Below are 13769 nucleotides of genomic sequence, written 5' to 3' on the forward strand. Positions count from 1 at the left end.
TCAGAGTGAGGAGGGAGCAGGGGCTGCCTCTATCATGAACTCTGTTGACTGGTCCTTGATCACTTGTTCCTGATGATGCAGCCTTACCAGGCCACAGAGGAAGAGGATCCAGGCAGTCCTGATGAGACTTGACAAGCTATGGGCAGATGGCAATAGTAGAGAACTTCCCTTTTCAGGAGAAGGGGATGGAGAAAAAGAGGGAGGAAAGGTGGGACTGGGGGGAGTTGAGTGAGGGAGCTTCAATTGGGATATACAATGAATAAATTGTGAAGAAAAAAAATATTAAAATTTAAAAAACACTTCCATAAAAAAATAGCTGGGGAAAACTCAAAAGAATATTTCGTAAAACATTAAAATTATATGAAGTTCAAATTTTAGTACCATAAGTAAAATTTTACTAGACCACAGCTATGCTTATTTATTTACATACTTTGTAGGGCTGTAATGAAGCTACATTTGTAACAGCAATTAAATAATGCAAAAATCCTCACATAACAATATTTTAGAAATACATTTTAAAAATAGATATTAGTATTTCAAAACAATGAGCTTCTGGAAATAAACAACAACACTATGCCTTACTTGTTTCTGAGTGGTATTTAACTCGGTCATTCTAAATAACTATTGGCTCAGTCAGATTAAACCTTCACTATAGGAAAAACCATATTCTGAACCTGTAACTCGGCAACAGCAAGCATAAGCAAGCTAGGAGCTTCAAAAGGCCCTGTGGGCAGCTGCTTTCTGGAGGATTGTTAACACACCCTCAGTTAGCAACTGTTCAGAAATCTTCCTCAGAAACAAGCTGAGTGTTCTTCATCTAACTCTTTAGAACTCAATTACACTATGTAACTTCTACAGCACTTAATCCTTTGTGTAAGAGCATTTAAGAGTATTTTCTCTGTGCCCTTTTTTTAATGAATAAATGAACCCAGGAGCCTCATTCATACTAAGGATATACCTGAGCTATCTATACAACTCTAGCCTTACAACATTTAAAGGTATATTCAAAAGCATTCTTGGGTCAGGAAGGTGGAGCTGATAAAATGTCATAAAATACCTTATATACAAATTTAGGAGAGTAAAACAATTTTAAGCTTTCTTTGGTTTTTGTTTGTTTGTTTGGCTGGTTGGTTTCAGTTTGGTTTTTTTGAGATAGGGTCTCATATATCCTAGGCTGGCCTCAAATTCACTATTTGAGGATGACCTTGAAGTTCTGATCTTACGGCCTCTAAATGCCAACTGCTGCAATTACACATGTGGTGCATGTGGTGCTGCCTTATGTGCTGCTGGGGATCAAACCTAGAGCTTCCTCTATGATAGGCAAGCACTATGCCAACTTCTAAACCTTCAGCCTCTAGAAAGCACACTTTAGTTTGTAATCCCAACATGTATTTGTATCTCTGTCAAAAAGAGGAAATATAATCTGGTAACAGTATACACAAATGAGAAAAAAAATTAAAAACAAAAAACCTGAAATTTGACGTTATCAGTTTTACATTCACTATCAGCATTAAAGTAATACCTTACATGTACTCTGTACCTTTAGAAATTATCACTTGCCTGTCAGCAACATACGCTCTTAGAGTTCAAATATTCAGACAGAAGGCTTACCTATGCGTCCTTGGTCTCTGATTTAAAGAAGCCGTCCTGCCTGGACTGTGCTGGCTTCCAAGCCTCGCAGGACTAGTCATGTAGTCATTAGGAACTGTTGGAGGCTTCACAGGCTCTAGGGTTTTGTAAGGGGTATTCCGTCTAATAAGGAAGAATGGAAAGAAGGATAATGAATGAGAGAGACAAAACAGCATCACTCCCAAATTTGCAACAATCTCCATCAAAATTCAGTATACCAGAACTTTTTTTCCAATTTTAATTTGAAGTAGTTAAAGCTGCCAAGATGGCTCAGGGGGTAAAGATGTATGCCAGCCAAGCCTTAGTTCAATCACTAGAACCCATTTATGGGGGGACAGGGTGGGGTGGCAGTTGCAAGCACATGGGAACACAACACACTTACACACACACACGCACACACAGAGATGTGCACGAATCCATGCTCTTGTGACCCCTCTGACGTCCAGAAAGTATACAGTAGCATGAGTTACACAACACACACACTCTCCTAAGGACAAATGGAAAAACTTTAATAGTAACATAAACAAAAAATTATGACATACAAATTTTGCTGTTTAACATAAAAAGTCAAATTTGTCACTATTAATTGGGAAAATTATTGGGAAGGTTCATTTGACATTCTAACATTACACTAAAAATAATAGTTATAGTCTTTTTAATGCTCATTAACATATAGCATTAAAACATATATCATGCCCACATCAGTCCCTCAAGCCCTTCTACAGGAGGGAAAAAGTTGGCTGCTGACTTACCCCCTCCAAAGGGCAAGAAATCTAATATGGTATTTCCGAGCAATTAATCCTTCAGAAACACCTCGGAAAATATTGATACAATTAGTGCAACATGGGGCAAGAAATCAGCACTACCTTTTCCATCTTTTTAAGGGCTCTCCATAAAGCTACTCTGGTACGGAGGGGCCTGTGAGTAGCTGACGCAGTTAAAGCCATTCAGGTAGAGTCCTGAGTGTAAAGTGCCATGGAACAGGAGGAACAAGAGGTGAAGACAAATGACACAAAGCAACCACTTGTTCAAAGAGACACAACATAAACAGCATAAATACAAGTGGTGGCACCATAAGGAACTCTGGTCAACGCAGATTTACAGTTTTTAAATGTACTAACAAAAACCACAATACTCACTTACACATACACAAAAGAGTATTGATTCCTGACAGAGCGAGACAGGCAACTCGTAGGTGCTTCCTACCCAGCCAATATAGCCTCATTGGTGAGCTGCAGGCCTATAAGACAACCTGTCTTAAAGGAGGTGACAGCTTTCCTGATGGTGAAACCTAAGGTTGTTCTCTGACACACAGGTGCGCGCGCGCGCACGCGCACACACACACACACACACACACACACACACACACACACACACACACACCCGTGCGTGCGCATGATCACATTAAACACACACAGGTTATAAAGCAGGCAGATGCATTCTGGATTCCGTTTAGGGAATTTGGAACGGAAATCAGTCTGAGGCAGCAAGATGGTACCACGGGTGGCATTCCAAGCTTCATTACAGGGACCCACAGGCTCTCACAAGTTCTTCTCTGACCTCTCCACATGAATGCACATATACACTCATAAAAGCAATTCCTTTAAAGGGTAGTGCCACAAGAGATAACATAAAACAAGAAAGCATGCCCCTAAGTCTCAGACATTCCATGTAGAAGGCAACTGAATTCCTACCCCAAAGTTCCCCGGCCTGACACAGGAGGGCTTGGTGGTTTCTGCGTGGGAGGGTTTGTTCTCGACAATGTGCCAGTTCGTGCAGGCTGGTTATTTCCGTGCTAGAATGTGGAGAGAAACATTTTATTTTTGTATCAACTTGTTCTCTTGATGTTTTAACAAGATGTCTTTTTCTTAATATCAGAATGTGAAGTAAGGATTCCCAGACAGTTTTAATAGTTTGGTATTACAACTTAAAAGTTCAAAAGCCACCTGCGCTCAATTTTTCCTATCATATTTTGTGCTAGTTATATTAATTTATGCAAAATACAGGTGAGACTACTAGATTTCATATCTTATTGTTGACAGGTTCACGGATATCAATCTCATTAAAAAATCAGGATTATTAAATGTTTGAATAAACATTTATATGTGCATTATGTGTGCATAAATATAATCTACAAATCTGCCAATCTGCTAAAATACTCATGTCAAATATAATCATCTTCCTAATAATTCAGCAGCAAAATTACATGTGACGTCTGGGAAACCTAATTGTCAGTCAATGGAAGCAAAGCAACTGTAAAATACATGAGCAAAGCAGTAACTGTTAGCAAGATTAATGTTCCTAAAGTGCAAACGTCAATATATCTTGGATATATTAACACAGCCAAGCTAAATGCTGCTGATCTGATCTAAGTCTGAGCATATTTAATCTACGTCAATCCTACAGGAGAAAGCAGACAGACGGAAGAGTTTTCACATTTTAGTGGCTCTGCAGCCTCTGTCAACATACAGGAAGTACTGCGGATCGAATGATAAGCAATGTCTCTTACCTTGGCTTTTAGCCACTTTATGTTGGCAAAAACAAAAAAGAGGGGGAAAAAGTAGAAATTAATTCTAGGTAAGTTGTATGTGACAGGACAGGTTGACATTTATATTACTGAATTTATGTTAACAAGCTTTTAAAATCCAGCTATATTTCAAATACATTTTTAAGTATCTAAAGGAACTAGGGAAATGTCTGTGTGTTACATTTATTTTTCCTTAGTACTAGGAACTGAACTCAGGGCTGCACAAATGTTAGTCAAGCACTCCACCAATGAGCTGAATTCAGCCCCTAAGGTTCCCAAACTGGCCTAGAACTGACTTTGTGACCCAGAGAAAACTTGAATTTATGATTCTCTTGCCTCAACCTCCCAGGTAGCTGGGACTGGGGGCTTTTGTCAGAAGGTCTTACATGTACTTTTAAAATTAGTAACTTCCTAATGAAACTCCCAACTAATCGAGCCAATGTCAAGCAGGCCTCAAGATTTCCTAGGTCATCACTTAACCCACGAACCTGATCCAAATGAATTACAGATGATATGGAGCTGGAAAGGTGCATCGGGAGTTAAAAGTATGTAACAGCTTTTGCAGATGACAGTATCCAGCAAGCACATCAGGCATCTCATGACCACCTGTAATTCCAGCTACAAGGGATCAAATGCTCCCTTCTGGACTCTGTCCACAGACACAGCGCTCACATGCATATGCCCTCCCATACACACATTTAAACATAATTTAAAATATCTAATTTGATTTAGATAAATGATAATACAGAAAATATAAAGCCATTTTTAACAGAGCAGTAAACAAGATCTAAGACTTTATTAAATAATGAATGCCTAAGTCTGGGACATTCATTACTTGAGTGGTAGTACAGTAATATAAAAATATAAGCCTTAAATGCTAAAATTTAAGCCTTAAATACGTAACAGTTTAAAGCTGTAGAGATAACTCAAAAGTAACTTAATATGTGAAAGTCTCTAAATTAATTCCTTAATACCACAAAAAATAAAGTAGATAAATAATAAACATATTTATTTGTATTTATTTATATATATTTAAACATCATATTTAAACATCACAAGTTGAGCTGGAGAGATGGCTCAGTGATTAAGCACACATACTGCTCTTGAAGAGGGTTGAGGTGTAGCTGTATATGGAGTCTTTAATTCCAGCTCTTGAGAGGCAAAGACAGGTGTGTCTCTGCCTTCAAGGCCAGCCTGGTCTATGCAGGGAGTTCCAAACTACTCAGACCTATATAGTAAGATTCTGTCTCAAAAAAATAAAAACAAAAACTCAAAAGTTGCTTTCAAATTCAGAAGAGGATTTGGCCTAGCACATCAGTCTTTAAAAATGAAATCATGAAACCCTGACTAAAGCCTGAGAATGTATCTCAGTTGGCAGAGTTCTGTAGTGCATGCAGCAACACTGGCTTCATTTTCAGATTCACATAACCAGTGTGGGTGTATACTCCTGAAAACCCAGAATTTGGGAGGTGGGGGCAGGATGATCAGCTACACAGCAAGTTCAAGGCCAATCTGGGATCTGTAAGACCGTATCTCAAAAACTGGGTGGTGTGTTATGAATAAGATAATATATGTGCGTGTGAATAAAACTAGCCTTTACAAAAGATATATAGAAATGAAATCATCTAACAATAGGTTGGCAAGATTCTAGCTGAAAAAGAAAGTCTAGAACTCATTTCTAAACTATGGAAGTCTTGAGCAAGCCTACTACTAGGAAGGTGTATGTTGCTATGCTTTTATTGAACAATTCAGTGGAAATTCTAAACAAGAAAAGCTACTTTGATCTTAAAGGCTACTTCTGTTAGAGGTGATCAGCTAACACACCTGAAACAATGTACATGACCCTATAGTGCCAGTCCTTAGACCATGCCTTAAAAAAACATTCCCATTTCTACAGTTTGTCTATAAAATTTGGAGACTTCAATTTCTATGTGCTGTTCTTACAAGTTATCTACAATTTTCTGATGATCACAATGGCAATATTAAATAAAATCTTATAGAAGAATTTCAAACATCTTATTTATATAAACTGTGCTAGAATTCTGGTATTCTTCACTTTTTGTTTAAAATGGTATTCTCACTATCACCTAGGAACACTGTCTGCAACCCAACCTAATCACCACATTGCATACCTGGATGTAAAATAGTACATTTAACTAATATTAAGATCCTTGATAAGATGTACTAGTGTCTGTATAATCTATGTATATGATGACTACATTTGTCCCACGTATATATGCATATAGTATGTTTCGTAACATGTTAGTTGTGTAAAAAAGTATAAGTACACTTACATCATTTCTTTCAACTAAAAGAACAAAGACAAAAACAAAACAAAAGAAACAAGCAAACAAAACCCTCAGCATTTGTATGTAATCTGTTCCCAAATGAAAGAACAGTAAAATTAAATGGGAAACAAATCCTTTACTTGAACCCTGTAACTACACAACTGTGTAATCTCCAACCTATGTTCAGGTTCAGCTTCCTCTTTTAAAAATTTATGTATGTGACTGTGTTCCAAAATAGGAGCTGTAAAATTCATCTCTGCCTCTTAAAGCTCAAGATACAACTGCTAGCACAATACTTATATGAACATCTGACAATACTTATATGAAACATCTACTTAAAAGTTCCCAAGCGAAATAAAAGATTTTAGTATTTCCTTAAGCTCTCTCTTCCTCTAAATATTTATACTTTGAATAATTTCACCATTTACCTGGAATATGAAATTAAAAGTAATAAAATTTTCTGAGTCAACTCTATTTTTGTAGCAGTAAGCTTCAAATGTCAAATTCTTTGAAGTAACTGATAAGCTCTGATTCATCTTAATAAAATTTAAACTGTTTAAAAGCACAGCCCTATGTAAATATTATAGGTTAGTATCTATACTGTTAAAACAATAATAATAACCAGAAGGGGTGAGCTAGAGAGACGGTTGAGTGGTTAAGAGCTCTTGCTGCCCTTGCAGAGGCCCCAGAGTTCCCAGCAGCCACATACACGGTGTTACAACCAACTGTATCTCTGTTCTCTTTCCATCTCCACAGGGAACAAGCACACATGGTACACATACACATAATACACACACGGTACACAGCACAAACACACACACAGTACACACAGGATACACGCACAAGGGGTACATGTAAGTGGTACACATATATGGTACATACACTTGGCACACACACATTGTCTACACACGTGGTATACATACACAAATATAGGCAAACAGATACAAAAAGTAACACATCTGAAAAAAATTCAGAATAACTGGGAGAGCATTAAAGCTGAGACAGCACTGCTGCTCTGGGTTGCTACAAAGCATAACTGACCAGAAACCATCAATCAACCTCAGTGGCTTTACCTTAGAAAACACCAACAAACTCTAACCAGAAGAATGTCTTTGTCTTGCTTCCTTGATCGTCCCTATAACCTCCTCTGGTAAGTTATAAACTAATTTAGAAAACTGATCAGTGTTATGCTTACCAAAATAAACTGTAAATTTCTCCACTAAGTGTTCAAGCCTTCCTTCCCTATGCTCACTTAGAAATGTGATGACTGCCCATGAAAATCATCACCTTTTCTTGTTCTTCATGTACATATTCTGGAAGGTTCTGCACAGGGTTTCTCCTATCAGTATTTTATTCTGATAAAATCTAGCTAGACTTACTTTACGTTATTTTAAATTCCTAATAAAATTATAGATAGCATATAGTTTTCAACATGAAATGTATTAAATGCATAATCTATTTAAAGGAAGGTCAAGTATATCATACACAAATACCAAAACACTAAAATCTGTGTCACAAATAAGATGGAATATTAATCTTAGGAGTAAGAAAACATTGGACATAAAATACGGTAGCTACAGGAAAAATATTAATCTAGATACAATATTTACTCTGTATATATTGTGAAAAATATCTAAACAGTGAAGTTAAATTAAAAAAAAAAAAAACAAAAAACACCATGAGGAAAGAGCAGGTGTCATGATCCTTAACGGACAGCACAAATTTAACAGTGTTAACGAATCAAACTTCACCTGAGAGTTAAGGTTAGGGAAAAAATATGATCAAGATAAAATGTTATGGAGAAAAATTTTAATTAAAAAAGAAATCAAATTTCTAAATAGAAATGGGAAACAAAGACCAAAAATCTGAATATAAAAATAAATAATATAAACAATATAAATAAGTAATACTGAAAATGCCCAATTTAAAATAATTTAATTCCTACTGCCTCATAATTTCAACCTGTGCATAATTTACCATTAACAAATGCCCAAATTTCTTTGGATTTATTTTAAGGGGCAAAAGGACTGGCTGGTGAGCTGTTTTGTTGTTTGAGACAGTCTTCCTGTATGGCCCAGGTGACCTGGAGCACACTGTGCAGAACAGACTAGCCTTTAAGCTATGGTCTTCCTGTGCCTTCTGTCTTGTGGTACTAGTAGTATTTCTTCTGAGACAGGGTCTTACTATGAAGCCCTGGCTAGCTCAAAAGTCACGCCTTACAACAGGCGAGCCTTGAACTCACAGAAGCAACCACCACATCCAGCTCTGGTATTGTTTCTTAATTTCACACATCTCCACAATATTGTAGAAAAAAATTAAGATAAGAATACAAAAATTCTTACACATGTCATTAAAACACACACACACACACACACACACAGAGTAATAAGACCAGGGAAAAGGTAATTGTGTAGGTATAAATTTTGTGCACAGATGAACATTACATGTCTCAGCCGCATACTGGCCTCCTGTGTACCAGACCACACACACTATGTGCACAGTGTCTGCAGCTCCGTGCTCCTCCTCCCTGTGCAGGCAGGTGCTCCACCAGCACACCAGCCTCTAACATACCCAGTTCTCACAGCCACCACGCTTCGAAATCTCGGCCAAAACATTTAAAAACAGTAACCAAAGCAATGTGGCTATACTTCACAAGTATGCACGTAATACTGACTAGTAAAAATTAGGGATAATATGTACCTTACCATCATAAACACTCTTTTAAAAAGAGGCTTTTTAAAATGTTTGCAGTTTTTAGTAATTAAAAAGAAAACTGCCTAAGTTCTCAAGCATATAGGCTCAGCATCTAGTAAACTGTTTATGCTGCCTGCTTAAATTCATAATCCAGAGTTGTATTTTCTTATCAAACTTCCTTTTAAAATTTGGATCCAAGCCTTTAATTCCAGCACTGAGCAGAGATGACTCAGTGATTAAGAGCACTGTCTGCTCTTCGAGAGGTCCTTAGTTCAATTCCCAGCAACCACACATGGTGGCTCACAACCATCTATGAGATGTGGTGCCCTTTTCTGCTGTTCAGGCAGAACACTGTATAAATAATAATAAAAAATCTTTAAAAAAAAAAAATCAATCTTATACACTCCCAAACACACAGTCATGAGTGAAGGGATGAGAAAATTCGGGGTATTTGACTCTAAGAAAATGGTTAGGTTTTTGAGGAATTTGTTATGACGAAACTCCACTATGCAGTTCAAACTGTCCTCAAACTCCTAATTTTGCCTAAGACGCTCCACACTTGGCTCAGAAATTTTTCTTTACTGAATTGTTAATGTATTGTTTTGGGAGAAAGAAATTTAAGATGAAGCCAAAGGGGGAAAAGTTAATGAGTTTCCCCAAATAACAGGCTAGATAAACATATCTGCACATGTTGTACGTATTTTTAAATCCCAAAATATGTAATAATACCTTATATATTACTATTTTAAAATATTTTCTAGTACAATTTAATTTAAGCTCTTAATGCTAGATATACCTTCGATAAAAATACAAGAAACAGGTAGTCTCCATTACATTTGATGTTTCAATCTCACATATAACTCTTAAGGATAAAAGTGAATAAAACATTCCAGAAACCTTGGGAAAGTTAACGTTCCTCTTTTGACAAACATCTCAGAATACTTATAATATAATACGTCTAGCAACCGCACCAGTCCTATCCATCCGCTAGTAAACGTTTTCAGACTCTAGCTGAAGGTGGCTGCTCTCCCAGAGTATTTAAATTCAATTCCCAGCGTCCACAATGTGGCTGACAACTGTAACTCCAACACAGAAGATCAGACATCCCCTTCTTGCTTCCATTGGCACCAGGCACTCAGGTGGTACACAGACATGCGCGCAGGCAAAACACTCACACAAATAAAATTAAAAACAATTCTTAAGAGCCAGGCATGGTAACGCACATCTTCATTCTCAGCACTCAAGGAGGCAGACACAGCTGGATCTCTGTGAGTTTGAGGCCAGCCTAGTCTACAAAGCAAGTCCAGGACAGCCAAGGCTACATACAGAGACACCCTGTCTCAAAACAAACAACAACAACAAGAACAAAAAAAAAAAAAAAAAGAAAAAAAGAAAAAAGAAAAAAACCAACCCACAAACAAACAACCTAAAACTATTATGAAATATTTTGAAGGATAACAAAGTCATTCTTCTGAGAAAGGGATTATTACATTTCAAAGCACAACAGAGCTGGCTTACTTATGCTGCTCCAGATGTTTGTAGATACAGAAAAACAAAATCTACAAATTTCAAGATCACCTAATTCTGCCAAGCTTAGGCAGAGGCAACAAATATTCTTCCACAAACCTAGAGGTTGTAGCAGAAGTAGGCACAACAAAATTTTCGTACAATTTTTTTTTCTTCCATGTAAAAAAGTCAATGAATTTCATCCCCATACTACACAGGTACACAAATATTTAGAAATAAAAGGCCAAATTATGTACAATTTATTTTATAAGCCAATCATAATCCATGATGTAAATAGCTTATTTAATAAATGGCCTTTTCAAGTTGTGTTTTTATTTGTTTGTTTGTGCTTTTTAGTTATTGTTTATGGTATAAGTAAGACAGCATGATGTAGAGAGGAGATAAACTTGCAGGCGCCAATTTTCTCCTTTTCCCACGTGGATTATAAAAGTACAACACAGGTCAAAAGGTTTAGTGGCCTTTACTGGCAAAGCCATCTTAGCAGGGCATCCTTTTCAGGTTTTTAGGTTTTTCTGAACAGTGCCTATTCTGCAGATAAAGTTCTGCTTCAAGTTTAGTCAAACATGTAGCTCATTAAATTAATATTCTAGAGGGCTGAAAAGATGGTTCAGCAGTTAAGAGCACTTGTTGCTCTTGCAGAGGACCCAGGTTCACTTCCTAGCATGTACATGGTGGCTCCCAACTATCCATAACTCATTTCTACGTAGTGCAATGCCCTCTTCTGACCCAGGGCACCAGATATGCATGTAGTACATATACACACATGCAAGCAAACATTCATATCCTTAAAGCGTTAAAATAAATAAATATTCTATGAAAATTGTAACACTAGTTGCTAGCCAAAGGGAATCCATCAAATAAGAAAATCCTATCACAATTTCTAAGCAAAATATTTGTTGAAAATTCAAAGTAATTCACATTTAAATAATACAAAATGCTTACCTTAACTCCATGGCCCACATCATCCAAAACTGTGTAGTCAATAGGCTTCCGAATATACCTGACAGGGCGCTCCATATTTGCAGGTGCTATTATTTTGTGAGTTCTTGATGTATTCTTATTTGTTGTCAAAATACCAATCTCTCTTCGAGCCACTTTTTCTTTATGAATATCCACAGTCTATAGTTCAAATTTAAATAGAGCAAGAAAATATTATTTGGTACAGTAGATAATGTCTATGTTGTCCATATGCACTGGACAACATATCTGTCCAGTATGTTGTATCTTGTGACTCTTTTCTAATGAGACTGTATTAGGCAAATTAATTTCCTTAAGGCTCAACTAAGGAAATACTCAACAGACTTTCTAAAGCAACTCGTAGGGGGAAACCTGCTATGTAGGAGGAGAGGAGGCCTGCTCGATCACTTTTACTTTACTAAAAGATACAAAACAGAACAAAACAGCAACAGCAAGAATATCAGTGATCACAACGCAAGGAGGTAAGCGCTGTAGTGACACACGCAGATTACTATGAATATGTTCAATTCAAATAGGTTGAAAACACTTCACTTAAAAGGTTTATACATTGACAGGCTTTGAAAGACAAAAAAGAACATAAGAGGAAAAGATGGAAATTACTGGAGGCAGAGAAACCTGCACATGGCAGACACGGGTGAGAGAACTGTAAGTGCAAAGGTTATAGCTATCAGCAAGCCTCCTACACGCCTGTCTCAGCGTGCCCAGTCAGAGCCTATGAAATTGTCTCTAAAATACAACATTTGAGGGGGAGGGGCAGCTGAGGTTCTGATTCATTTGCTAACATGTACAAGGCCCTGGGTTCCAACTTAGCAAATGATAATACATTTTAAACTTTCATTTATTCATCAAGAGTTGCAAACTGGAGAGCAGGCTGGGAGGGGCTCAATGGAAGCCAGCATACACAAGGCCTTTAGTTTGATTCCTAACATTGAAGAGGGACAGTGACTAGACAGGCAATATGTTCTCTTTTTCTAATCTTTGTTTTGGTTTTATTTGAGACAGTGTCTCACTATGTGTGCCTGCTGAGCCTGGAGCTTGCTATGCAGACCAGGTTGGTCTCAAATTCACAAAGATTCTCCTGCCTCTACCCTGCCTCCTAAGTGCTGGGATTAAAAGCATGTGATAGCACGACTGGCCCATACTCATTATGTTCATATAGTATACAACTGCTCAAAAATTTAAAACTTTCAGGGCTCAGCAGTTAAGGGCACTGACTGCTCTTTCAGAGGACCTTGATTCAGATCACATCATCCACTTGGCGGCTCACAACTGTTAAATCTAAGATCTGACACTCTCACATAGACATACATGCAGGCAAAACACTAATGCACATATAAAAAATGTAAAAGTTTAAAATTTTCTACTTGGAGTGAGGAAGCAATGACAAATTTATACCAAGTGGCACAACTATGAGTAACTATCAGATATAAACTAATGTAAACACCGAGGAACAAAGGCAAGTAAGACTCTTCACCCGTTCTAAAATCCAGCCCCTAAAGCAACGAGTCTTCCTATAATGTATCTATATGGAGGCAGCCCCTCTTTGCAGCACCTTAATGAAACCAGACTCAGTTACCTGAACAAACACTGAATGCTAGGTTTTTGTTTTTGCATGCATGTGCGTGCACACGTGTGTACGTGTGTGTGTGTTTTCCCCTTTTCTTTTTTCTTGAGTTCTGCTGTTCTTAAAACTCTTTGTAAACGAATCTGGTTTCGAACTCACAGAGACCTGCCTGCCTCTGCCTCAGAGTGCTGGGATTAAAAGTGAATGTCTCCACATTCAGTCCAATGTACTGGTTCTTATAGTTGCTGGGTGAGAAATTCTTTGACCCTGAGTCTCTTCTCTTCCAACAGAAAGCATGACACAGTGTTAAATTACCTTATTACCATACAAGGGGGAAAAGGCCCAAATTCAGAGTCTGGGTACAAATGAAAAACTCTGACTTCTAGGGATGGAAGAAGCTGATTAACAGGAACTGAAAAGAACCCATGAAAACTGCTAATGATCCTCTATTTTACAATTTATTAAAATTAAGAGACAGTGTTGGGATGAGTACCTGGGAGACAAAAGCTTCAATAATTTCCTAGTTACTGTCCTCTCTCTCTCTCTCTCTCTCTCTCTCTCT

General features: G+C 37.4%; 1 protein-coding gene across 5 annotated transcripts in view; it reads right to left on the bottom strand.

Annotated features, from left to right (window-relative positions):
• The window catches only part of Abi1 (abl interactor 1), a 64807-nt gene that overhangs the window by 19843 nt on the left and 31195 nt on the right, over positions 1–13769 (bottom strand). For 4 of the 5 annotated variants that reach the window (XM_055608579.1, XM_055608581.1, XM_055608578.1 and 1 more), the window contains exons 2-4: positions 11608–11784; positions 3324–3424; positions 1612–1752 (exon numbers count right to left, since the gene is read on the bottom strand). In XM_055608579.1, the coding sequence (XP_055464554.1) occupies positions 1612–1752; positions 3324–3424; positions 11608–11784 (419 nt within the window). Of the gene's footprint in view, positions 1–1611; positions 1753–3323; positions 3425–4138; positions 4154–11607; positions 11785–13769 lie in introns of all 5 variants that reach the window. The other variant, XM_055608576.1, reaches the window with a different exon arrangement.

This window comes from Psammomys obesus, unplaced genomic scaffold, assembly GCF_907164565.1.
Source record: "Psammomys obesus unplaced genomic scaffold, mPsaObe1.curated_primary_1811, whole genome shotgun sequence".
NCBI classification, from domain to species: Eukaryota; Metazoa; Chordata; class Mammalia; order Rodentia; family Muridae; genus Psammomys; species Psammomys obesus.